The 26,894-nt window shown below is 33.1% G+C and overlaps 1 protein-coding gene and 2 pseudogenes across 3 annotated transcripts; 1 reads left to right on the forward strand and 2 right to left on the reverse strand.

The window, feature by feature from the left end:
* Positions 1-1,289: 1,289 nt before the first annotated feature.
* On the reverse strand, positions 1,290-4,713 carry LOC143600217 (protein trichome birefringence-like 2; annotated as a pseudogene). Its single transcript, XR_013147435.1, has 5 exons — positions 3,826-4,713; positions 2,789-2,981; positions 2,446-2,636; positions 1,976-2,134; positions 1,290-1,806 (listed from the first exon to the last, which is right to left on the reverse strand). The product of XR_013147435.1 is annotated as a protein trichome birefringence-like 2 (transcript).
* Positions 4,714-7,309: 2,596 nt separating this feature from the next.
* On the reverse strand, positions 7,310-15,419 carry LOC143600216 (protein NSP-INTERACTING KINASE 3-like). 2 transcript variants are annotated; one of them, XM_077077966.1, is made up of 11 exons: positions 15,112-15,419; positions 13,263-13,395; positions 13,122-13,193; positions 12,891-13,034; positions 12,392-12,463; positions 12,248-12,307; positions 12,057-12,145; positions 11,414-11,557; positions 9,368-9,709; positions 8,482-8,876; positions 7,310-7,672 (listed from the first exon to the last, which is right to left on the reverse strand). In XM_077077966.1, the coding sequence occupies exons 1-11, from the start codon at positions 15,215-15,217 to the stop codon at positions 7,355-7,357; spliced, it is 1,875 nt and encodes a 624-aa protein (XP_076934081.1). In that variant the 5' UTR covers positions 15,218-15,419; the 3' UTR covers positions 7,310-7,354. The 2 variants fall into 2 exon arrangements, with proteins under 2 accessions (XP_076934081.1, XP_076934080.1); XM_077077965.1 differs by having other exon boundaries at positions 11,414-11,560.
* Positions 15,420-23,490: 8,071 nt separating this feature from the next.
* Positions 23,491-26,850, forward strand: LOC143600215 (uncharacterized; annotated as a pseudogene).
* The last annotated feature ends 44 nt before the right edge of the window (positions 26,851-26,894 follow it).

The raw sequence follows: 26,894 nt of genomic DNA on the forward strand, positions 1-26,894 counted from the left end.
TCAGTACTAATGTATCGTGTCTATTTTATATGATTGGTGTTGTTTATATGAGAAAATGCAGTAAAACAACCAATATATATCAAGTTAGTGATGTAAAGTATTGTATCGTATCGTACTCTTATTTGTAAAATGTGTCTCCTTATCTTATGTCAAAGTTTTTTAAAAGATAACATAAATGCTATTGATTCAAAGATTATATTATGCAAGTCAAATTTGTGGGCTTGTACACTCATTACCTAGAGAACAAAGTTATATTTTTGAATTGCATATTGACATATGAACATACTAACATGTGGCAAGGAGAAAAAAAGAAGAAAATAGTTGACGCAACATGTTTGCATGTTCTTTTTAGTTATTTGAATGTCTTCATACAATTTATTTCACTTAAATTTACATAGGATTAAATGACTTTCTTAAACTAGTAGGTATGTAATGTAAACTCGTATGAATTAGTGTAATTCTAGATACACGTATCGCAAAGTGTTGTATACATGGCATATGCCAACAAAATATCTAGTGTTCCTACCCAAACAAATAGTTATCTCACGTCAAAGTAAGTGGTTCTATGTCAACGCCACGTCAGTTTATAAGATGACCATATTTGATAAATTTGGCTAGGTTCTTATCAAAGATGGTTGGGTTCTTTATAATCACATGTGATTAGAATTTAGTATAAATTCACATATAAACTAACATTTATTTCACATATGAATTTGCATTATAAATCCAAAGAGTTACCAAAACTATCTAAACCTTAACAACTAAATTATAAATCAATGTTTGGATTGCTATGCCTTAATATAAAAAAATTGCGGTTTTCGTCCCCGTGATTTGTCAAAATATGCGGTTTTAGTCCAATAGTTTCAAATTTGCGATTTCCGTCCATGTGGTTTCATTTTACTTGCAATTAAACCCGACCCCACTAAGTCTGGTCGTTAATTCATCAGTGTGTCATGCACGTGAGGGCAGTGTTGTCCTTTTTTTTTCCAAATACACCACAGCCCCTCACATGAGAGGGCTTACGAATAAGAATTAAGGTTTATTTGGGGAGAAAAAGGACAAAACTGCCCCTCACGTGAGGGGCATACTGATGGTTTTAACAACCAGACTTAGCGGGATTAGTGGAGTCGGGTTTAATTGCAAGTGAAATGAAACCACAAGGACGAAAATCGCAAATTTGAAACTATTAGACGAAAACTGTAAATTTGAACAAACCACATGGACGAAAACTGCAGTTTACTATATTAAAAAAATGGTAGGTTTTAATGTAGTTTTCATGTTCTTAACTTCTGATTTCCAAAGAATGCACATAACTCACTCAAAAGTCAAAATATCTATATAGCTACTTATATAAAGCAAAATAGTAAAAGTCAACTACAACTCCATAACTCACAAGTGATCAACATAATTCTTTTAACTAAACAAATGTCAAACCTTTATGCAAATCTTGATTCTTCTTTCCATTATATTTTCCAAGACCCTCTTCCCACTTTCAATAAAGATGCATATAGCAACTCATTCCATGTATCAGGCACACCTGGCAAGCACCAATGGCTGCAATCTTGGGACCGTACGCCTGCGATTTGTTCTTCAACCGATTTGTATTCCATCCTATAAATCGATGGATGCCCGTCTTTTCTATAATCTGTTAGTCTACTAATATTTAGATATATAACAGGAGTCTTCATTACTTTGAGCACGTTGTCGAAAGCCCTCATCTTTGAAGGATATTTTGTTAGGTGACTCGTGTTGAATATTGGCTCGGTTTCTTTGTGACATTTCCCCCCCGAGTTCCATTGGCCTCCTCTGTAACAAAGTCAAAGATATTAGTGAGGTTCTCAAAATTTTGTTAGAAAATATAAAAAAAAATTAAATTATGATGTTCTACGGGTTTGACCAGAAAAGTCAAAACAAAGACTACTATAAAGTTAAGAGCAAAGTGAGATGTGAAACATAAAATAAGAGTTAAACTTACTTAAAATGAGTTACCGAGTAGCCTCTGAAGATAACCTGTGTTTTATTGATGTCGAAGTTCTCATCCACCCATCGGGCCCACGTCAAAAGCGCCCTTCTGTATGCATCAAGAACCTTGAGCCTCGAGTACACATGATCACCTTCCTGGTAATAATCTTCTCTGCAAATTTACAGAAAAAACACAAATTGTAATGTTAAATGGGTAGAATCGTCTTTTAACGGGATTCTATTTTATCTCTAATGGGCCAAATGTGTGTCGCTCAAGGTGTACTTTTAGTGCATAGAATATCCTAATTCATTTTTTTTTTGAAATGTCAAATTATTATTGGAATATTATAATTTTGTGTAATCATATATGATACACTAATTGTTTATTAAAGGTTTAAACTTTTAAACAAAAAGTGTTTCGAGTCAGCCCAACACGACTAGCATAAAAAGGTACATGTTCTTAAGAAAAGATATTGTTCTCACCCTCGCGAGGTTTTCTCATGGGTCCACCAATGTCCCGTGTTGAATACCAAAACATCAGCATCATGGTACATTGAGGTTGTTTTGTCCATCAAATCTAATCTTAACGTCTCAAGTGTACCATTTTTGCCTTTGTAAGACGTTTCTCGAACAAGAAACGGAGAACTCACAAAATCAACCGTACAGTTGTAGTCCTACACAAACAGAATCATTTACACAACTTATTAGACAAATCCAAGTTAAAAAAAAATATTCAAATAACATATTACATTATATTAATTTTTTTCACAATATTATCTTTTAAATAAGTAGTAATTTGTAAAAATAACAAGTTTGGAAAGCTTGCCTCAAATCGGAAAGCGTAAAATCCTTTTTTCTTGAACTCGTGCCTTCCGGATATCTCATAAACTCTCTTTTTGTTTTTGATAGAATCTCTTAGTATGCAAACCAAAGACTCCCACATGTTGCGGTTTAACGAGTCCCCTACAAAAACCAACTTCTTCCCTCTAAGCCTCTCCAAAAAATCAGTTGCATTTAAACTGAAATTCACATTAAACACGATATGAATAAATTAAGATTATTGTTATATAATCAATTTGTCACAAGTTTAAGTAACTAGCCATTATAGAATGATATGGACCGGTTATGGGCGGGTCAAAAGAGTAATTTTTAGTATGAGTCGGGCCGGGCCAACAAGACACTTTTTGTCTTTACCTTTTCTTGAACTTTATCAATAATTTATTTTTTATAATATGATTTTTTTTTTAAAAAAACTATATGGTTACAATGATGATCTGCTTTTTGAAATAAAATGATTTTGGAGGTATTTCAACTAATATATTGCCACCTCTATACTCTAATGTGTATATAAGCATCAAAAGCAAGTATCTAAAAGAATGAATATGTCTAAAGATGTACTTAATATCCAACTAGTCCCAAAAGTTAACCTAAGCAAGATCATATACTAAATAATAAATATGCATAGTCAAACAAAGAACAGTGTGAACACTTCAATCTAATAAACAATAATAAGGAAATCTAGCAAACTTATACTCAAATGTTTGTTTAAGCTATTGACCATTCAAGATTATGCAATTGCAAAAAAAACTGATATAATAATATTATATTCAAATCAAACAATTCCTTAGTTATGTGTAGTGGATGGCTACAAAATGGGGAGGATTTTCGACACGTGGCGCCACGTCAGCAGAAGGGCTATATTCATTTCAGGGGTGTAGCGGTTTGTAGCCCAAAAATCCCCCCCCCCCCCTAAAAAAAAGGCCGAATATCGCCCGAGGGTTGGCCAAAATCCATCCAACTTATTGCTCACTACGCATGGCCTAAGTCATAACTCATAACATAATTTATAATCAATCATATTACCTGGGGATGTCACATCCAAATGGCTGCCACTTCCACTTCACATATCCCTCATCTGGCCTCTTATTAAGATGACAATCGAAATCCCGATCAATATGCGGGCACGACCCGGCCCGATAATACGGTTTTGTATCATCCCTAACCCATCTCCCATTAAAAATATCACACTCTTCATATGAACCACTACCAATTCTTAAACCGAAACCGGAATTCGCAGAAATCCCATCAAAGCTTCCATTTTTCACATCACTTGTCAAATTACTCAAATCTTTCTCACTTTCAGAATCAAAGCTTCCATTTTTCACATTATTTGTAAAATTACTCAAAAGGGTATCATCAAGATCAGATTTTTTCTCAAAATCTGAATCAAAGCTTCCATTTTTCAGATTATTTTTCATATTATTAGTGAAATTACTCAAAAGGGTATCATCAAGATTAGATTTTTTTTCAATATTTGAATCAAAGCTTCCATTTTTCACATTATTAGTCAAATTACTCAAATGGGTACCCTCCAAATCCAAATCTTTTTCAGAAAAATTACCAAAACTACCCTTAGGATTTTGAACAAAAGGGGATTTACTATTATTATTATTATTATTATTATTATTATTATTATTATTATTATTATTATTATTATTAAATCCTTGGAACACAGAGTTATTAAAATGGGATTCTTGAAAGATACATTAAAGAACACAAAACATAAAAAAATAAAAAAAGACACAAGGCCAAAACCAAATCCAGAAACTACCTTTTTTTTGAGATGTTGAAAATATGGAAACTGATCTGATATTGAAACAAGTTTCTTCAAGTTCATGGTTATAGACTTATGGATGTAATAAGTAATAACACCATTACACACAGTGGAGGTGTTTGTGTGTGTGTGAAAATAAAATAAAATGAAAAGTGAAAAAAAAAGGGTGAAAATTGTTTTGGAGATTACTAGGAAGGGTGTGTGTGAATAAGGTTGTTTTACAAGGTTTTGAAAGATTAATGTTTGGAAGATATGAAATCTAACAACATAGATTTGTGTTGTGTGATGTGTTTAGTGTGTGAAGTGGTTTTTTTGTTTGGAAGACAAGAACAAGATAGACCGGCTGCAGAGAACAGTGTGTGAAATTACGGAAATACCCTTTGGAAGTGAATGTGTACTACCGACAAAAGATGTAAAAGAAATTTAAAAGATGTAAATGATAATTAGCATGATTAGTGGTTAGTCAACTTTGGTAATAAATGAAGTCAACGAAAGAACATGATTTCTAGCAAACTAGTTGCTTTAAAGAAACTAGGAATGTTTTAAAAATCGGTATTTTATTTGTATCAAATTTAGTTTTTATTTGTATCAGATTTAGTTTGAAAATTATACAACCGGTTAAATCGAAATTTACTTGGAGTTTGAATTGGGTTGAATAATTTGTATTTTAATTCCATATATATACAACTTTAACTCAAAAAATGTCCATAAAATACATTAATAAACACCAAACATGCTGATATATTGACATGAACAATGATCGAGTCAAATATAAAGTTTGCTCTTTGAATACGAAATTAATTAATTACAAAATATGTAAAGAAACCAACCTTGGATTTGTGGGATACAAAAACTGGTTGAATGACGAATTGTTGTTTACTCGTTTCAATTTCATCCATTATGTTAAAAGTCAATTTTTGAAAAAATGGGCCGCAAAAAATATCAAAAATCTTTTGGGCTTAAACCGGTTTGTCAGTTAAAGTTGTATTTTTTAAAAACCAACGGTACGATGTTCTAACATGCCAGCCAAAAATATCGGGCTCTAAATAATGGTTGCCTGATCGAAATCCAGTATAACTGGTTCAACCGGCCGGTATGTACCGTTTTTAAAGCATTGGAAGTGTGCTTCGTCAGTTCATTTTATTACGGGATCAGTTGGCACCATATTAAAAACTTGTAAGGTTGTTTGTGTAGCTTGATAATATGATGATTGCCATATTAATAAGTTATATGGGGTGTCATATGTAAATAGATGTGTGATGTACCATTTGTATAACTAAATAAAACTTGTGGATGCAATACGTAAAGAGATGGCCACATCAACCATGTGGGGGCATTAAAGCGAGCACGCGGATGTCAAGGATGGGCGCCAAACCTCCGATCGTCGTAGCTTTAACGGAGGTGATGAGTGTGAGAGGTGGGGTTCATTTTTAATAAACTAGTATCATAATAGCAATATAATATAAGTATTATGTCCTCATCTTATCGTATAACCCGTTTTTCAGTGTTTTTGCGCAACAAGTAGATATCTCATTTACTAAAAAGCTTTATAATTAGCAATATAATACAAGTATTGACAAAATTTTGAGAATTGAACTCTTTGAGATCCATAAACAAAAGCTATATGGTAAATGACACACATGACTATATACGTAGTAAGGTTATTGTTTAGGTAAGAATAATTATACCAAGAAGAGTTGGTTGAGTTTTTATCTAGTATATAAAGGCCCGAATCGAATTAAACACGAGAATATACTTAGCACAACTCACCAATTTTATTAATCAAGAAAATAACTCAAAACTTGATCAATTCTCTCTTAACCCTTACATGAATTCTTTGGGGTTATATAGAGGCTCGATTACAATTAGAGTAAAACACAAACTCCTAATTATCTATTAAATAAAATTTCATCTCTATCTAATAAATAAAATAGATAATTATCTCTAACTGCAATAATTAAATAATTAATGAGATCGATCACCCCACCTTCCCGACCCATAACTCGGTTCGGGAATTAACTCCAACAGTATATGCATAATGCTTGAGTGATAGATAAAAAAAAGGTATGAAGTAGGTTCATGGATGCCAAGTGGAGTCATATAACGTCACACAACAACAAACGTACCTGGTAAATCCCACAAATAATAGTATTTTTGTACATAATTGTCACATAACGGAAAATACAATTATGAGCTGTATACTATACTCTAGAAAGTGAAATCTCTTAACACGTCCGCAAAGTATGCGACTGTAGCGACATGTAACTTGAACCAAAGAGCGTCAAACCACGTACAATACAGCCCCTTGGACAAAACATCCGCAAAGTTGAATCGTACGTATCATTCACCGAGCCTGTGAGCTAGTACCATGTCCCCTTCTATGTTGAAAATAGTTTATTCAAATACGAAGTCACTTAACATATATAATGAATCCGAAAACCACATGTTTAACGCAAGCTTTATCATATTGTATCGGTTAGTAGAGTACTGACAGACTGTTATAACTTAAAAACACGCTCTTGTAAGTTAAAAACACACAAATAATAAAAAGCCCAAAATCTCTTAAAAAACCCAAGCAAATTCCAATTAAAAAATAAAATAAAATAAAAATACTACAACCAATATATACTAGATTTTCTTTACTTCTTTTTACATATAAAATTACATTTAACTTATCAAATATAAACATCACCACAAATATTACTACTAACTTTTTTTTATAGAAATCACCTATCCAAACAAAGATCAAACCGAACGAGCCTAAAAACTTCGGGTCAACTATCGTGGACCCGAAAGCTCCATTGCCTCAGAAACAAGCGAAGAATCTTCTATATAATCCGCATATCTTTGTGGGAAACTTTCTAATGCACCAAATCTTGGTGTTTCGATATTATCCGAAGACTCCCATCTTTCCACTAGTCCTTCCCCTTCCAACATTCTTAATACTTCCGACATTTTGGGTCGGGTTAGCGGGTTGAATTGCGTGCACAAAAGTGCAACGTGAACCATTTCTTCTAACTCAGTCGCATCAAAATTGTTTTTTAGTGATTTGTCGACCATTAGGTTGAGCTTTCCGTCCTGATGGAGCTTCTTTACCTGTGCCATTAGACATTAAAGTTAAACGACGCTAGCTTAATATTATCACACTAAACATGTGTTTCGGATCAAACAAGGCCCGGCCTGGCCCGTTTCAGCTCATATATAAAATTTCCCAATTTGACCCATCATATATATATATATATATATAGGTATGGGATTATGTGAGAACTATTTTGAAATTGAGAACTTTAAGAACCATTTTGTACCACAAAAAACCCAAAAATAAAAAAGTAAAAAAGCCAAAGTTCTTATTTACCATCCCAGTTTCACAAAAAAAAAAGAAAGAAAGAAAAAAAACACGTCTCAGTTTAGCTAAACTATACACATATGTATAATATGTACATACATGTTTTTTTATATACATATGTACAATTTTAAGGTAAATGATAATATACATATTTGTACATTACGTAACTAGAGATTAAATGAAATTATACACATATGTATAATACGGAGTTTTTTTTTATGAAACCAGAATGAAATATAAGAATTTTGTTTTTTTTACTTTCTTGAATTTTTTTTTTTTTTTATAATTTTTTTAGAGGTTTTTTTAATGATCCAAAATGGTTCTCAAAGTTCTCAATTTTCAAATGGTTCTCTTAGGATACTCATCCTATATAATATATATATGTGTGTGTGTGTGTGTATCACTAACTATTCATTAAAAAAAACAAAAGAACAAAAAGATTGTAGCCGCGTTTTAACCCAAACCACTTTGACCCGTTACCCGACCCGACCCACCAAGTTTATTTGCAACCCACAATCACACACACACACACACTAAAAAATGACAGCAAGAAAAATACCCAATCAAGCATAACGCCTTTTTTGTTAGCAGATGTCCTTCCAAAATCCAAGGCCCGTTGACCCGTAATTAGCTCCAAAAGCAAGATCCCAAATCCAAACACATCTGTTTTTTCAGACGATTGGCCCGTTGACAAATACTCAGGAGCAATGTGGCCCACGGTCCCACGAACCGCAGTGGTCACGTGAGAATCACCGTGGTCCAACAACTTAGCCAGCCCGAAATCACCAACAACGGCCTCAAAATCTCCATCCAATAATATATTGGCTGCTTTAACGTCCCGATGAATAATTTTGGGGTCACTTTGCTCATGTAAATATAGTAATCCTCTTGCGGTTCCTAAAGCTATATTCTTCCTTCTTGACCAATCTAACACGGGCTTACCATTGATCTGATCTGATAAATCCACAATCAGTTGTTAAAAATTATAAAGTTGCTGCAAATAAATTATTATTCTTGCGAACGAGAAGTTCAACATTTTGAAACTGAGGTGGCAGTTTCGACCCGTTTACTTCTAAATGGTTCAACCAACATTATGTTTTATCTCTATCCGGTCAAAATCAATAAAAAGATTAACTAAAGATGAAACGGGTCAAACGCTTTTGACCCGACCAACCCGCTCGGCCCGTCCTGTACAAAAATTATATAATGATCTGATCGGACATTTTATTCGTCATTTTTAACCTTATAATTATATATAATCATTAATTGTCATGTAGCATCTAATATGACAACTAATAGTTATATATAATTATAAATTTTATAAAAAGTTACCAATTTTTAAACATGTAAATCAATTTTTAAAGTTGTAAAAAAAAAATCTTTATTTAATGTATTTTCACTTCAACTTATTGAAATAAATTATGTAACACATATATAATACAAACCTCTTAATTTAGAAGCAACACTCCCATTTGGCATAAACGGGTAGACTAGAATCCGCTCGTTTTCAGTTGAACAAAATCCCCAAAGGCGTAAAAGATTACGATGAACGGCCAAACTTATGGTTTCAACTTCTGTTTGAAATTGTACTTCACCTCCAAAGTTAATATCATCTTTTAACCGTTTAACCGCCACGACTGTGCCATCTGTCAGTAACCCCTTGTACACAATTCCATATCCACCTTTACCTAAAATGTTTTTCGCAGTGAAATGATCGGTAGCAGCCCGCAGTTCTTTAAATGTATATCTCCTTAAATGGCCCAAGCAAACCTCAGGATCATATTGCTCTGTTAACATAAATAAAAATAACATAAAAAACAAAGAACTAATAGAACTATCAAGTTGGTAGGTCCCGTAAAAAGTTTTTGTCAAAAAAATCAATGCTTTTTTTTTCATCATTAATCAGGTTGTCAAAAATATGAATTCAGAAATTCATCATCATCATCATCATCATCATCATCGTACTCAGTATATCCCACCAATAGCAAAGCTATAGTAGGGTCTGAGGAGGGTAAGATGTAGACAGCCTTACCTCTACCCCATAAGGATAGAGAGGCTGCTTCCGGTGAGACCCCCGGCTCGATAGTAGTTTTGCATCAAGCCTTGGACAAAAGGCACATAGCACTCAATCATCGGGACACCGGCTGATCGGTGCATGTACCCTTGTCTTTCGGCTATCAACGCCACTACATGATGCCTGATTAACCGTCCGTCACTTTTAACGTTATTTACATAAACTTAGTAACTCTTTATATTAAAAAAAGATTAATGGCAAAAGTGAAATTGCACTATTTTTGACGTTATTTTACTAATCTCGTCAAAAGTGAAATTGCAGAAATGAGAATGCTACGTTGGATGTGTGGGCACACAAGGCTAGACCGAATAAGAAACGTTGTGTTTCGCGAGAGATTAGGGGTGGCGAACATAGCAGACAAGATAAGAGAGTGGAGATTGAGATGGTTTGGACATGTAAAGAGAAGACAGACGACGAATCCTGTTAGATCCGTAGAAAACATTACTATAGAGGGGAGGAGGGGTAGAGGACGACCGAAATTGACTTGGGATGAGAGGATTAGGCATGATTTGATAGACCTAAACCTCTCCGAGGACATGGTTGAGGATAGGAATTCGTGGAGAAGTAGAATTAAAGTTAAGGATTTTTAGAGAGAATTGAATACCTTAGGGCTTAGACTTAACTTATTTAGTCCACATACCATAATGGTATTTCCCTTGCATATATTATTATTATTATTATTATTATTATTATTAGCTTTTATATAGCTGTTAAACTGTGATCTTATTATTAATATTATATAATAATATTAATATTATTATAATTAGTAGTAGTTTTTATATAACTGTTAAAATTTGATTTCCTTTATTTTGCTTTATTTTCCTTTATTTTGCTTCATACGCATGTTCTTAGAGCCGAGGGTCTCTCTGGAAGCCACCTCTTTATTCCTTTGGATAGAGGTACGGTGTGCCTACATCCCACCCTCCCCAGACCCTACTTATAGCTTTGCTGTCGGTGGGATTTTACTGGGCATGATTGATTGATTGATTGATATGTCAAAAGTGAAATTGCACTAATTTCACTAATTTTGACGTTATTTTACTAATCTTAAGTGAAATTGCACTAATTTTGACGTTATTTTACTAATCTCGTGAAAATAACGTTAAAAGTGACGGACGGTTAATCAGGCATCATGTAGTGGCGTTGATAGCTGAAAGATAAGGGTACATGCACCGATCAGCTGGTGTCCCGATGATTGAGTGCTATGTGCCTTATGTCCAAGGCTTGATGCAAAACTACTATCGAGCCGGGGGTCTCACCGGAAGCAGCCTCTCTATCCCTATGGGGTAGAGGTAAGGCTGCCTACATCTTACCCTCCTCAGACCCTACCATAGCTTTGCTATTGGTGGGATATACTGAGTACGATGATATTGATATTGATATATAAGTTTATGTAAATAAGACATTAATGACTTACCATTAACATCAAAGAAAATTTGCTGATTTTTACGGTATCGCCACCAAACGAGCAACACGACAACTACGATCAGTAGTACGGCACCAAAGCTTGTGCCAAGGGCAATCGCTAAATGACGACTTTTATTCCCAGATGAAGATTCACCTGCTAAAGCAAACATTAATATATAATTATTTTTATATATAAGTTATCACATTTGTGTTGTAAAATTACAGATAGTAATTTCTACCCTATTACATATAAATGGACCCATTCGGGTTACTCATGCCAAATCGGTCGAAACTCGAAATTCACCAAGATATTACTTTTAGCAGAAGTAAATCACTTTATTTATAACCAAGATTATCATATAAATTATATTAGCTATTGCAAGCACATTTAACCATTCAGAATTTTTAAAAATGATTAATTTTATTTCTATGCCCTAATTTAATAAAATATCGTATTTACCCTTTCAAGACGCTAAAATAATTATATTATTCCATAGTAAATAAAATAAAACAAAACCAGTTAATTATGAAATCACATTTACATAACATATTATGTGTTTTGAAAGGATGAAAATGATATTATAATTTTTTTGTAAAATAAACATGTAACAAGGATTTGAACAAGAATGTTTATAAGAAAGATAATGTGATACCGTCTGGTGAGAAAGAGAGTGGCTCGGGATAAACAGCCGAACAGTCATTTTCTGAATTATGTTCACAAAGTAACGGATTTCCTACAATTCTGATAAAATAAAAAAAATAAAAAAACTTTAGATTGAAGCATGATTTAGAGATGATTAAACCAAAGATAATTAATTACAATAAAAGTTGAAACACAACTCACTTGAATGTTCTTGCTGATATTTTAGGCAACGAACCGCTAAGATTATTATATGAAAGGTCTCTACATAAGAAAGAAGATCCAACTTTAACAACTATAAGAATATTATCAAATAAATAAATAAAAAATTAAGGCAAGTTGACATACACAAGAGTGAGGCCTCCAACTCCAGATAATGACTCAGGAACAGGTCCAGTAAGGCTATTGTTGTTAAGACGCCTGTTTTGAGCACAAATATGTTCCGTAATTAGAAATTTTGATAAACGAGCCCGAGCTCGAGCTGGCTAGCGAGCCTAAACAAGAATGTTATTTATATAGTTTTTATTTAATATATTAATATATGTTTATGTAATAAATTTTATTACGTATAAAACTATGATAAAATTTTATATATAAAAAATTGTAAGTCAAAATATATTGTGAAAAACTACTCGTGAGCCGAGCTTGAGCTTTATAATAGAATTCGAAACGAGCTGAGCTAAAAATGACCCATTTTATACATAAAGAGTTGCCGGTCGACCCATCTTGTTGCGCAATGTACTAAAAACGACCCATTTTTAACTACCGGGCCGATTATCCTGCCACCTCTATTACGTGCATTATGAATTTATGATCAAGAGTATAAAAAGATAAAATAGAAACTTACAATAAATTCAAGTTCTTTAGAGCTCCTAAAGAACTAGGAAGCTCACCACTGAACTTATTTCCTGAAAGATCAAGAGTTTGAAGGTTCCATAGCTTCCCGATCGTACCCGGAATCGGACCAGAAAACGCATTATTCTGTAATGTACTAAACATACACAACAAAAGATCAAATGTAAGCACACGAATATTAAAAAAAACAGTCAAAAAAATTGATTCTAAAAAATATGATTACATAGATTGCAAGTTGGTAAGATTTCCGATTGCAGGCGATAAAGTCCCGGATATATTTTGACCAGGCATCCCTCTGATAATAGTGAAAAAGAAACATTAAAAGATAACCACATAGACCATTCGTGTTATGTTAAACACTTACAGAGCACAAACAGATCCATCATTGGTGCAAGTAACCATCTTCCAACTACAAGGATCGACAGACGATAAATCCCAGTTGTCAAGAACATTATGTGGATCCTTCAAATCCTGCTTTATAGCCATTAGAGCCACAACTGCATCAATAAAGACATTAGATATCATAATTTTAGAAAAAAAACATTTTATAGGAAAGTATTATGTTTTAAGCATGCGCATCACTCATGCAGGGCGTTCATTATTAAAAAAAAAAAGTATGCATAGATAATATTTTAACTTTTAAACACTAAAATACAAGATATTCTCATCATCTCTGCTCAGATTTGTTCAAATAGATGGCTTACTTTGATCAAATACTCAAACCCGTTGCTAAATCAACGGTCTAATTTATTCAAAATTTCAAATACCGGTTAACACATCATGTGATGTGCGCCTTATGTGTGCCGGATGCGCGCATTTCAAAAATTATCAGCTTATAGAAATAAGTTGTTGGAGATTGCGCATGTCGATTATCAAACGGACTAACTCCAGGTGGATCCAAATTTACAAGTTTACCCTTTCGGTTCATTCTCAATAAACAGATATTCTAGGCAAACAAACAGGTCTCACATTTTTGCCTACTTTACTGAATTTGTGCTTAAAGTTGCACATATTTGACTAACATTAAATTTTAAGAGCATTTTAAGTTATAAGTTTGGCAGAACTTTTATTTATAGTTAATATATATATGGAAGTATTTAATAACAAGCAACATTTTTATGGTTATTCTGGTAGGTGCATACCCTTTACTCCGTGATAACAATTTAACAAATAAAAGATATTAACAAACAAGAGGATGTTTGGATTGCTAATTAAACAAGTTATCAACTTATTGCCTTATTAAAATATATAAGTTTATCCAAACACTTTTTTCAAGGTTGTTTTGTAAACAGAGCTTGACCCATTTACTTATTTATTTATTTATAATAAACTAACCTAAACATCCAATTATTAATAAGCATAAAAAACTAATTTTTTTTTCATGTATCACTCTTTGGTGCATCCTTAGGCATATGTTGTGGTTGAAGCCAATCAATAAATTCATCCTATCATATTGCGTCACATAGCACATAGCGCTAACTGAACCTGCTGACTAGACCTGACCAGTCACCCCTTGTCATCCCATATTCATTCCCTTCATTTCCATTCCCAGCTGTGAGCTGGCTCGCACTACCCCATTAGCGGCCTAAGGGTGCAAACAAGCCGAGCTGCTCGAGATCGGCTCGTTAAAAAACTCGATCGAGCCGAGCCCGAGCTCGATCCTAAAAGTAATATGAATGTTAAAAGAATGAGCCCGAGCTTCACTAATCGAGCTCGAGCCTATCATTTATATAATCTTTTAATAATTATTAACTAATATAATAATGTTATGAAAAAATAAATAAAAATATAACTAAACAATATATTTATGAAAAGATAAATAAAAATAACAATATATATTATTGCATACATAAAGTTGTAATAGAAAAAAAATATATAAAAATAATTGTAATTTATAAAAATAATTGATAAATAGTAAACGAACCGAGCCTGAGCCGAGCTCGAGCTTGAAAATCTACTCATGAGCCGAGCTCGACCTCGGCTCGTTTGCACCCCTAAATTTAGCACCGCCACTCGCGCCCGTTGTCAGCACTCGACAACGTTTTTATTATCTAATCCGTGTAATACACGAGTCATTAATATATATATATATATAAAGAGTTACTAGATCTACCATAGCCACTAATAAACATCCATAATTACTAAAAAAATACTTAATTACCATTAAAAATTACAAAATTAATATTAAAAAAATATAAATATATGAAACTAACCTTCATAATTAACACCAGAAGGAGAAAGAGTTGCAGAACAAACATTCATCCATATCAAAACCACTAACCAAAACACCACTCCAAACACAACAACTCTGTTCTTCATACTCCAACAAAAAAATATTATTAAATTCCAAAAATTTGTTAAATTGAATTCGCAATCATATTCGATACACTCTTGCTGTCCTTTTGAAACCCCAAAAGACAGAAATTGAATCAGAATCTTGTAAATGGTAGAATTCAAGAATGCACTCCAACTGTTCGACGAAATGCCCCAATGACAATAATAATATTTTTGCTTGAAAATTGAGATCTAAGCTATCTTTAATGCTGAATCTTGTCTGGGTAAGCTTCAATTTTGTTCAATTTTGGATTTTTTGGGTCGTTATACTATTTGGTAATATCAGCATCATTGAATCAATGCACAAGTGGGAGAGTGAGTCTTTAATGGTAATATATAATAAGAAAGATATAAAAATAATTAATTAAAAAATGGGTTTTTTTAATATTTTTTATATATATAAAAGAAATTTGTATAATTTTGGTCTTTGTGGTTTGATTATATTGACAGTTTCGTCCCTGTATTTTAATAACTGCAAATTTTGTTTAAATAATTGTGAGAGGGCCGGGTTTATTCTCCGTCGTTAATCTCGGTTACTCGGTTAGTTTAGTTGAAAAAGTGTGTGTTTGAGAGAGAGAGAGAGATGTGGCTGGGATTAGAGGTGCAAGCCAGCCTAAGCCATGCTCGTATGCTAATCAAGCCCGAGCACGAGTCTAAAATAAGCTCATTTTGATAAGCAAGCCTATTATTTGTATATTTTTTTTATTTGTTATGTATTTTTTTAAAAGTTGTTATATATAAAGTTACTAGGAAAATAATTAAATAATATGTGTGCGTGTGTGTAAGAATAATTGATATATACTGAACGAGCTGAGTTCGAACTTGAAAAACAACTTACAAGCCAAGCTAAAGCTCAAACTTTAGTAATCGAGCTTGAAACAAACTGACTTGGCTCATTTACACCATCAACTGGGATTAATATGATAACGTAAATCTGTAAACCATTAATAAATGTTTAGACTAAGTTTGTATTTTTAAAGTCTAGGAATCATAATTGTAAAATAGTTAAATTACATGGATTATTAGTGCAATATTCACCATTTATAGTATGAAATGGATCAAGTAAATAAATAATAAATAATTGTGTGTATGCTTTTGATTCAGTGATTGGACTAGATAAAGAAAGTACAAAGAGAAAGTTAAAAAGTGTGCAGTAAATTGTTGCAGATCACGTGCATTGTATGTTGTCGCCTTTAGAGCATTTCAAACCCATTCTCTACCATATATCATATAATTACACTGTATTTTCTTTCTCCTGTTTAATTAAATAATATTTTTTATACATTTATCATTATCTTTTCTCTTTCTTTCACTAACAACCACATTTAGAAAATATTATACGGTATGAACAGTAAAATCCCAAATTTAACTTTCTCATATAACATTTTATCTCTCCTCTACTCACAACCACTCATAACCATACTACATAATTTACAAAACCCTCTCACACAAATATAGAAAATAGGCTGAGAATGCTCTTATTGCCTTATTATTACATAAAAAATCTTTTCTTTTCTTAATGAGAATCCAAAAATATTTTGTATTTTGGGACGGTACCTGTATCCGTATTTGTATCTGTACCCGATTGTATTCATAATTTCATACCAAAAATTAATAAAACACGTAACAATACTCGTACCAAATTTTTCGGTACGGTATGGTACGGGTATTTCGGTACATTACCCGTTTTTATACCACTTTGCTTTTTTATTTCCAAATATTCGATAATCTTGAAACCGGTAACGGTACGAGTAACAAACAACCTTAATTAGTTTGGGTATCGGTACTTGCACATGAACGTGACGGTACCAAATTAGTACATGTATTAAACTAGTCGTCGATTTAATGATAAGATAGTATTGAAGAAACCTAATTCGGTCGCCGACTTTAAGTGATTTGTTTGTTGGTTTGAGTTTTGAATGTTATATTATTTAATTTTGAATAAACGTTTAGTACTTATTCAATAATAACATGATTGGAGAATTTATTTTATATATTAAATACGAAAAATCACAATCAAACCCTTATATACTCCAAACAGGTACAACATACCAAACGTAGGTCTTAATGAAAATTTTTATCGCTAGCGTACATGGATAAAACTTTTATTGACTGATTTATTATAAGCAGAAACCATTCTGAGCAATTAATAATCTCATAACTCATTGCAAATAACCTTATAGTTAACAAAAAAATACATATATATATATGTAATATGTATATAAAATGTTTGTGTTCCCGAAACTTATATACCCCAATCGATGATGCAGCTCGCACGAGCCACCCATGCCAACAAACAGAGAATTGAGACCCTTGTCCTGGTTTATGCATAGAACTATTTGTATATTTATTGTTGTTATAAAAATAAATGTATAAGAAAAGGAGGGTGATGTGTGAGTGTTGGTGTGACAGAGAGAATTGTCTTGTCTTGTGAACTCATATTTTTATTACTGTCATCTGTCCATTCCCTTGTATTGGGGGTTATATTCTGTTGGGTAATGTGAACAACTTGTAACCACGGGATAAATAAATACTCGTATTATTTTTCAGTTACATATATTCTTTCCTTGTCTCTTTTATAAATTGAAACATTTAAAAATTTTTTAACCATTAACGAATAAACTTAGGTTATTCAAAGTAGTGGCGGAACCATGATGAGTACACCAGATTCAGTCGATCCGGTCTTTTTTCGGTTTTATATACAACCTGTAGTGTGAAACTAACAAGCAAACCCTCTTTTTATTCGGCGAACGAATCCGGTATCATTAAAAAAAACATTTGAACCCACAAATTTAGGAATGAGCAAAACGGGTACTGGTGTACCGAAATTGGTAACATCATTAACGAATCGATACCACAGCACCAAAAACTTTGGCGCCGGAAAAACGAATCGAGCACCAAAAAATCCGAACACATAAGAAAATTTTCTAACTCCACCACTGACTCAAGGTGGTTGAACCCAGTGGTAAAAAGAGACTTCATACGCCCGAGTCCTGATAACGCTAGGTAGTTCAAGCTCACCATGTCTTATCCTAAGAAAAATGTGCCGCCCGAAGGCCCATTATGACAAAATTGATATGAACCTAATAATTAATCAAGTGATCTAAGAAAATAAATGAAATCAGATAAAAGATAGAAAGAACATAGACTAATTCATTATCATTTCATTTGTATCAAAAACAATAAGTTCATGAATCATGATTGGTTATATAGACTCGGTTAATTAAAACCCACTACTAGCAATAACCCTATGACTAGACTTCAGGGCCGGCTCAACGTTCTCGGAGGCCTTAAACTAACTAAAATGTTGAGACATTTTTCTTTTCTTTTCTTTATGCGTATAGCGTTAAAGAGTATACACGAATTATAGAATATGGATGATATGCAACGATTATTGATATGAAACAATCTTTCTTAGTGTGTGGCCCATTAATGAGTTACTAATTCTAAAAGAACTCTACTTTCCAAATCTCATAAAATAATCCTATAAAACTGGAGGCCTAAAGACATAGCCTTATTTAGCTTACCCACGAGACGGCCCTGCTAGACTCACTAAAAGTATAGAATATAACGCAGTAAACAAACTAAATAATGCAACAATACTATTCCATGGTCATCTTTGCATGCATGGTTGCTACGGATGACATGGCACATAACAAAAATTCAGTTGGAATCGGATTTGAATCTAAGACCTTACTGTCAAAATATTTACTACCCGTTTAATACAGTTGAGATAAAAACTCACTGACTATTTTTATGCTATTTTATACTATTTTTCATGCAATTATTGAAATAGATATTAGAAAAATCTTATATACATACAATATTTCGAACTTATATCAAATAAAAGTTCATACTTATAACCTTTAATGGAAGAGAATAACGTTTTTAACATGGGAAAGAAAATTATTGAAAAAGGTCACATTTAATGATTTAAAGGTGATTTTATTGGAGGATTTTTTATTTTTTTTTTTTCTTTGGTTAACTTTTAAAAAATTAAAACAAGAACTAAGCAGATGGTGACAGTTAAGAGACTACAAAAATTGTATATCTCATGACTAAGAGCATTCACAACGGGGTGGCTTGCCCGAGGTCCGAGACCAGTTGGCAAGTCGCGGACTAACATCAATCGGACGTTACCATTGTAGCTCCAAAGTCCGGTGAAAATGATGGACAGGAAGATCGATCTCTATTCAAGGGGATGGTAATCAATGGGGAGATCAATTTCAAATATTCTTTTCTTTATGTACCCAGATCTAGAATGAAAGGAGGAGAGAAAAGAGGTGTTGTGTGTTAACATTATTAATTAGGGGAATTTTTAATTTTAAAAACATTATTCATTAGGTGGTTAACAAATTAATTTTTAGGTAATTAAAATTAAGTAGTTAAATATATGATAAAAGTACTTTTACTTTAATAAAATATAAAATTGTATGTGATGATGTGTCGGTTTGTAGTGGTTTTATTGTTGTGGAAAAAAGTATGGTTTTTAAGAAAAGTTTGAAAACTGATGTGACGGTGACGTGGCGGTTTGTTAAAGTGTTATTGTTGTGGATGCTCTAAGTGTAACCCACCCCCCCCCAACCCCCGGGCGATTTTTGAGCGAAATGGGGCGGGGGACGAGAGGGATTTGTCGCCGGAAAGGAAAAAGGGTTTATTGTTATTATAATCCTGTGTGTGTGTGTTATATATATATACATATATATATATATATATATATATTACACCTCAAAAACAAATTTTCATCCCTTATTAACTGGACGCCACATGACGTAAAAGGCTCCATTTTATAGCCCCTCCGTTACACATAGCCTATTCATAAATTCAACGACAAAGTTGAAAGTTATCATATAATCCAAGAACGGATTTGGTAACATTTAATATCAAATAAAGATAAAATGTAATTATATAAGTTACTATATGTAGAGAGACGAATCTTCATGTAAGAACCAATTATATGTTAGTAACTTGGGATGAGATAGGGACCATATTGGTACCGATCGGTCCCGATCCTGAAAATTCTGGTATTGAAAATCGTGAATTCTTGGTACCGGTATCGAAATATTGGTTCGGTACCGGTACGGGACCGGTATTGAAGGTAAAAATTCAGCAAATACCGGTCCCGGTACCGTACCGGTACCGAAACTCAAAACCTTGGTACCGATTCAGAACCAACGGTACCAAATCGTACCGATTTCGGGACCGATTTTGCTCATCCCTATTAATAACTGTGATAACCGACAATTATATAATACATTTTTTATTATGTTCAAGCGTATTATACAGTTTCATTGTTTTTTCAATATTTTCTTTTATTCGAACGATCAGCTCCAACATGGATGATTTTAGATATTTTTATTGGTCACATGCCTTTTTTAAGAAAAAAAATAAAAAACAAGGGATGAGAAAAGACTGTATTTTCTTGTCGTTGTGTCAACACTGATCACAAGAGCATAACTCTTTAAACACACGGTGAGACTAAAATACAGGTGGGCTTGGGATTCGAACTGACAATCTCGTAAAGTATATCTCAAATCATATATTGTCAATATTCACCAATAAGTGAGGATCGAACTTGAATGAAGAACTAGAGATCCCAAACCTCCCACCACTAGGCCACAAGTGAGTAGGGGAGAATTAAACTCATACTTATAAATAAATGTAGTTTATAAAATCTTTAGATGAATATTTTTGAAGGATAACCATTTATATAGAAAGGAGTTTCTAGCAAGAAGCTAGAGACCAACCGAACATACAATTACCAACGAAGATTTGAAAATTGAAATTAACCTATTTGAATGTGTGTGACTTTGCCCTATTCTTAATACATACAAAATAGGGATGAGCTCGGGATGGTACCGGTGTTGATCGGTACTGATCCCGAAAATTTGAAATATTTGGTACTGGTATCGGTACCGAAATGTTCGGTTAGGTACCGGTACGGTTTCGATATTTCATGCAAAATTTGAGAAATACCGGAACCGTACCAATATCGAAAACCAAAAACTTGGTACCGATTCGGTATCGACGGTACCAAATCGGTACAAAATTCGGTACCAGTACTGAAAACGCTCATCCCTACATACAAACATGTTCAACTTAAAATTGCATCTAACAACTTCGACTTGGTTGTCGATATATCATTACACAAAGAGACCAGATGTTAGTATTATGGGGTCAACAATAAAATCGGTAATAAAACGAAAGTTAGTTTCTATTATGCGCCTGATATAAAGTCGGTTGCTAGAAATCATTGTAAAATTCGCTTTTGTTTTATGCCATTTGTGCATTTATACAATCATTAGCTTTTGAACTCTTGTATTACACAAGATTTGTTAAATGATAAAAATAAATAAAGTTCGTTATTGAAAGAAATGAACAAAATTATAATACCAACAATAGGTAATCTACAATTTCAAATTTACAAATTTAAGAAAATCTGTTTATATATAAAACATTTGCCAAAATTGTTTAGACTCATGAATAGCTCTGGTGAATGAAATAACTGATTAGATAATTAGAAAGAAAATTATAACTATTTGTCAATATTGTTTTGACCCGTAACTCATGTATAACTATATTGAATGAGATGCAAGATTAAACAATTAGAAAGGAAATTATAACCAATATATCAAAATGGTTTTGACTCATGACCCACGACCCATGAATAACTAGAATAAATAAGAAGAGAGATCGGAAAAATAAAAGGACCAGAACTGAATGTGAGGCTCCTACAATGTTCTCGTTGTTTTCTTTTTATTAATATAGTTAGATAAAATTATAAATATAAAAAGTCAAAAATAAAAACATTACATGCATTTATGAGTCCTACAAATCCGTTTTAACATTTGACTAACACAAAGTTGTAACTTATATCCGTCTTAACTTTTAGTATCCGTTTTAACAATTGAGTCAACATTTATGAGTTAAAATATTATATTATATTATATTATATTAATATGTAGGTTTGAGTTCTGTAAAAGATAATATGAATTAAGATTCAACAATAAAACAGTCATCAACTTTGGATTATCTCCTCAAAACTCATCACGTATAGAAAGTTACCCAGGTCAGATATTATCGTTGCTTAAACTCCAACAAACGTTTCAAGTTTAAGTAAGACATTGAAGCATACATCTCACAGATTGCAGTCGTGTTCTCACCATAGAACCATCATGCACTGTTGTTTAATGTCATTGCTCTTGTTTCTCTTGATATCGTCGTTTCAAACATTTTATACTCTTTTACAAATAAAGTCATTGAAAGGTAACCGTGTTGCTACAATTGGTAATGAAATATAAATTACTTTTATATTACGCATAATTTAAACTCGGTTACTGAAATTAAAACAAAGTTTAAAAATGTATTAAATTGAAGATAGAAAGAACCAGAATCGGAATGGAATTGCTTATAGCAAGTTTAGGAAAAATATTTATGTAAAAATAAATACATTTACATATATAAAAAAATATAATATTTTGGCAGTATATATATACAAATAAAGTCGTTAAAAGGTAACCATGTTGCTAACATTGGTGATAAAATATAAACCAATTTCTATTTTACGTGTGATTTAAAGTCAGTTATTAAAATTAAGTAAAAGTGTAAAATAGACATTACTAAAATCGGTTTTAGAAAATGTCCATATCTACACTTTTTCCTAACAGATTTTATTAAATGTCTATCTATACTTTTTCTTAAGTTTAGTAACCGTCTTAGAAATACTCGTAAAATAGAAATCGGTTTATATTTCACCATCAATTTTAACAACACATCTACCTTTTAACGGCTTTATTTGTTGATTATATGAAAATAGTTGACATGAAAATATTATTCATCGCATATGTATGCGTATTGTAAGTGCTACATGGAATATGACGTATCATTTAACAATTATTTCTGAATATAGATTGCTAGAATGATATAATTTTTTAAGTATGTAAATGGATTTATTTTTACATAATATTTTTCCAAAATATGATGTAAACGATTCAATTTCGTTTCTAGTTCTTTCTATCATTGATTTTGGAAAATGTATGTTCTTACCCTTTTCTTAATTTTCATAATTGACTTTAAATTACTGGTAAAATAGAAATCAATTTAATTATATTTCGTCATCAATTATAGCAACAAAGTTACCTTTTAGCGCTTTATTTGTAAAAGAGTATAAAATGTTTAAAACCGTGAGATCAAGAGAAATAAGAGCAATGACAACAATTGATAGTGGTGCACCATGATTCTATGGTGAGAACACGGCTATGATCCATGAGATGTTTGTTTCATTGTCTGACTTAGATTGTGAGCGTTTGTCCGACTATGGTTGGACTTTCGTGTTTAAAGATGACTCTTGGATGGGTAATCTCGTCAGTGTCAATGAACGTCGTAATAGGTTTCTTAAATCGGTAGGTTTGAGTTCTAATTGGCTTGTGAAGGACGAAGAAATCAATCAAGTAAAAGATAACTTTCTTGACGTTATGGATGAAACAAACCCATCTGTTAAACACGATCATGACGCGTGTATAATCAGACAGCCATCGTTGTCTCGTTGGTCCAATCTAGCAACTGAATTAGCGTCATCTGTATCGGTAAAGGTTAGTAAAAGAAATTCCAATAAGAAAAGTGTAAATTTTGGCACTTGTCAAAAGGGTATTACATACGCTCATGAAATCCTCGTACACACACATAAAAAGAAATCCAAAGAGTTATCATTAATTTATGCCACACAAGAGTTTTTAGCGCATAATGGGACCATTTCGGTCCTTAAATTTAGTCACGATGGTAGACACTTAGCAAGCGCGGGTAGTGACAATATTGTGCGTGTGTGGGCGATTTCTGAATACGAGACAAATCATCGCTCTGAATTAGCCCCGATTAAAATAGATAAAATAAAGCAAGGGAAAATGAAGAAATCATCTCGTGTTATCATGCCACCAAGAGTGTTTAGAATACTAGAGAAACCCGTTCATGAGTTTCATGATCATGGTGGTGAAATCTTATCCCTTTCGTGATAAAAAAAGGGGTTAGTAAAACAACTTTTTTATAGTATGTTTTTAAATCTAAAAAATTAGATATTAATAATCCCAACTAAATGTTATTGGCTGATATTCCTGATAATAATCCTAGCAAAGTTTATTCTCGTTGGTGATCCCAGACTTTTAAAAATTGGCTCCCAGTGCCCCTCCGTTAAAAAAACTTAACAGCGCTAAGTTTTTTTTCGAATTTCAAACATATTTTTAGGGATTTTGGTCGGATTGATGATACGAGTCAGTTGATGTAGAACTTAGCTCGAAACGATGCTAAAAAAAGCTTAATTATTGTTAACAGGATGTTCAAACACCCGATTTGAAGCACTAATCAAGCCGTTTTGAGCTAATTTTTTTTATCAATCGACTTGTATCATACTTCCAATCAAAAGCCCTAAATAATCAGTTTGAAACTCGAAAAAAACTTCACGTGGTTAGGTTTTTTTAACATGGGACCACTGAGAGCCATTTTTTTTAATTTGTGACTACTAGTGAGAATAAACTATTATTAACATCCAATTTACCTTTAAATCTTGAATATGTATTTTGGACTTGATGATGTAGTATCTATTGTCATCTTCGGTTGATAAAACGGTTCGATTGTGGCAAATTGGACACGGTGAATGCCTCAAAGTTTTCACTCATAACAATTTCGGTAAGTTGTTCACTATATATGACATTGAGTCGGGTTTGAGACAAGTTTTCTTAAGTGTCGGTTGGAACCTAATGTAAGGACATAATTCAATGCTTTTAGGCCCCGCCCTAACACACGGGTCACAAAACTAGTTCTTTCTTATTTTTAAAGATTGAGTTCACTGATTAGTTTGATTATGTTTACAGTTACTTGCATAGATTTTAATCCTGTGGATGAAAATCATTTCATTAGCGGATCGATTGATGGGAAAGTGCGAATTTGGGAAGTAAACGGTTGTAAGGTTACCAATTGGACCGAGAACCCTGAAATCGTGACCGCCGTGTGTTATTTTCCAAATGGGAAGGTTGGTTTATGTTTGCTTAATTAATTCTTACTAATAATAAACCTAAATTTCTTAAAACATTAACTAATGAAGATATGGTTTTATTATATTAGGGGTGCATTGTTGGAACATTAGATACAAATTGCAGTTTTTACGATATCTTAGGTACAATACTTATTATTTTAGGATAGCTTTAGAGTTTTGAGTTGATTTGATTCGCTTATTGAATGTTTTAGATAAACTATTGCAAATCGATACCCGTGTAAGTGTACTGTGTAGAAAGAAATGGCCGAGACAAATAACAGGATTCTAGTTCTGTCCAACCGATACAAGGAAATTTATAGTTTCATCGGCGGATTCAAAAGTTAGGGTTCTTTGTGGAGTTAATGTTGTCGGCAAATTTAAAGGTATAGTGTACCTTTGAGACCATTTTTATCTCTTCCTCTATTTCCTCTATCTTAGGTTCAAAATTACACTTTAAAAAAACACTATATTTTTTTTTTGTTTTTAGTTAAATTATAATATTTTATATAATTATCATTAAATATTTTCTCACAATCACTTTTAATAAATATTAAAAATATTACAGGGTGTTACATGAACTTTTCAAATATATATAAAAATCATAAAATTTTCTTTTTAATTCACTCACAACACCCTTGAACACTAAAAATCATCGTATTTTTTTTCTCTCATGTTCAATTAAATAATATGTTTTATACCTTTATCGTTACCTTTACTCTCTAATATACTCACAACCACTCTAAACAAATATTAAAAAGTTTAAAGGGTGCTACAGAAACTTTTCAAATATACAGAAAAGTCACAACATTTTCGTTATCATTCACTCACAACATCCTAAACCACTCCATGTATCATGAAAACCCCACTGACATACTATTAGACGTGCACAAAATCGGGTATTATTTAAACCCGGAACCGGGTAGGAACCGGTTCCGGGTATGGTCAACAAAAATCAAACCGGTTCGGGTAACAACCGGTTCCGGTTATAGTCGGGTATTTGACCGGGTTTTGACCAGCTCTTCCAGGTTTTTTCGGGTTTTGACCGGGTATTTCCGTTCCGGTTCCACCGGTTATGGGTCGGTTCCGGTTCCGGGTATGGTTTCGGGGAGAAATCCTATACCTGGTCCTACCCGCGGGTCGGGTACGGGTAGGAACCAGTTCCGGGTCGGGTACATCGGGTCAGGTCCGGACCCGGCTTTTTTGTGCACCTCTACATGCTATGGTGGATGAATTGAGAATGCTCTTACACAGGTAAGAAGAGTTCTGGAAGCCAGATGTTTGCATCCTTCACAGCGGACGGAAAACACATGTGTCTGCCGGAGTCGGAGACGACTCGAACATATACATTTGGAACCATGTTAGCTCTGATAAACCGTACACAAGAGCCAAAAGTAACTTATCAAGCGAAAATTTCTTCTCTGAAAATGTGACGGTCGCCATCCCTTGGTGTGACATTAAAAGCATATCAACGGTGTTGCCATCCCTTGCGTTTGATGTGCCACACACGTGGGGTTTGGCGATTGTTACTGCAGGTAAGGATGGTCGAATTAGGACATATCTCAACTACGGGTTACCGACAGGGGCGGATTTTTGAAGGGCCTAATGATATAGTCCAGGTTACCTCTCAGACCTCGGTTT

This window comes from Bidens hawaiensis, unplaced genomic scaffold (assembly GCF_021521415.1).
Source record: "Bidens hawaiensis isolate Kalapana, Puna unplaced genomic scaffold, B.hawaiensis_p1.1 tig00053805_1, whole genome shotgun sequence".
Taxonomy (NCBI): domain Eukaryota; kingdom Viridiplantae; phylum Streptophyta; class Magnoliopsida; order Asterales; family Asteraceae; genus Bidens; species Bidens hawaiensis.

Bases quoted from the DNA above. Each gene is read 5' to 3' on its own strand.
- LOC143600216 (XM_077077965.1), bottom strand. From the start codon at position 15,217: ATGAAGAACAGAGTTGTTGTGTTTGGAGTGGTGTTTTGGTTAGTGGTT. The intron at 12,146-12,247 runs GTGAGTTGTGTT...TTATTTTATCAG, and splicing joins ATATCAGCAAGAACATTCAA to AATTGTAGGAAATCCGTTAC. The intron at 8,877-9,367 runs GTTTGTATTATA...TGGATTTATCAG, and splicing joins TGTTGCTTCTAAATTAAGAG to ATCAGATCAATGGTAAGCCC.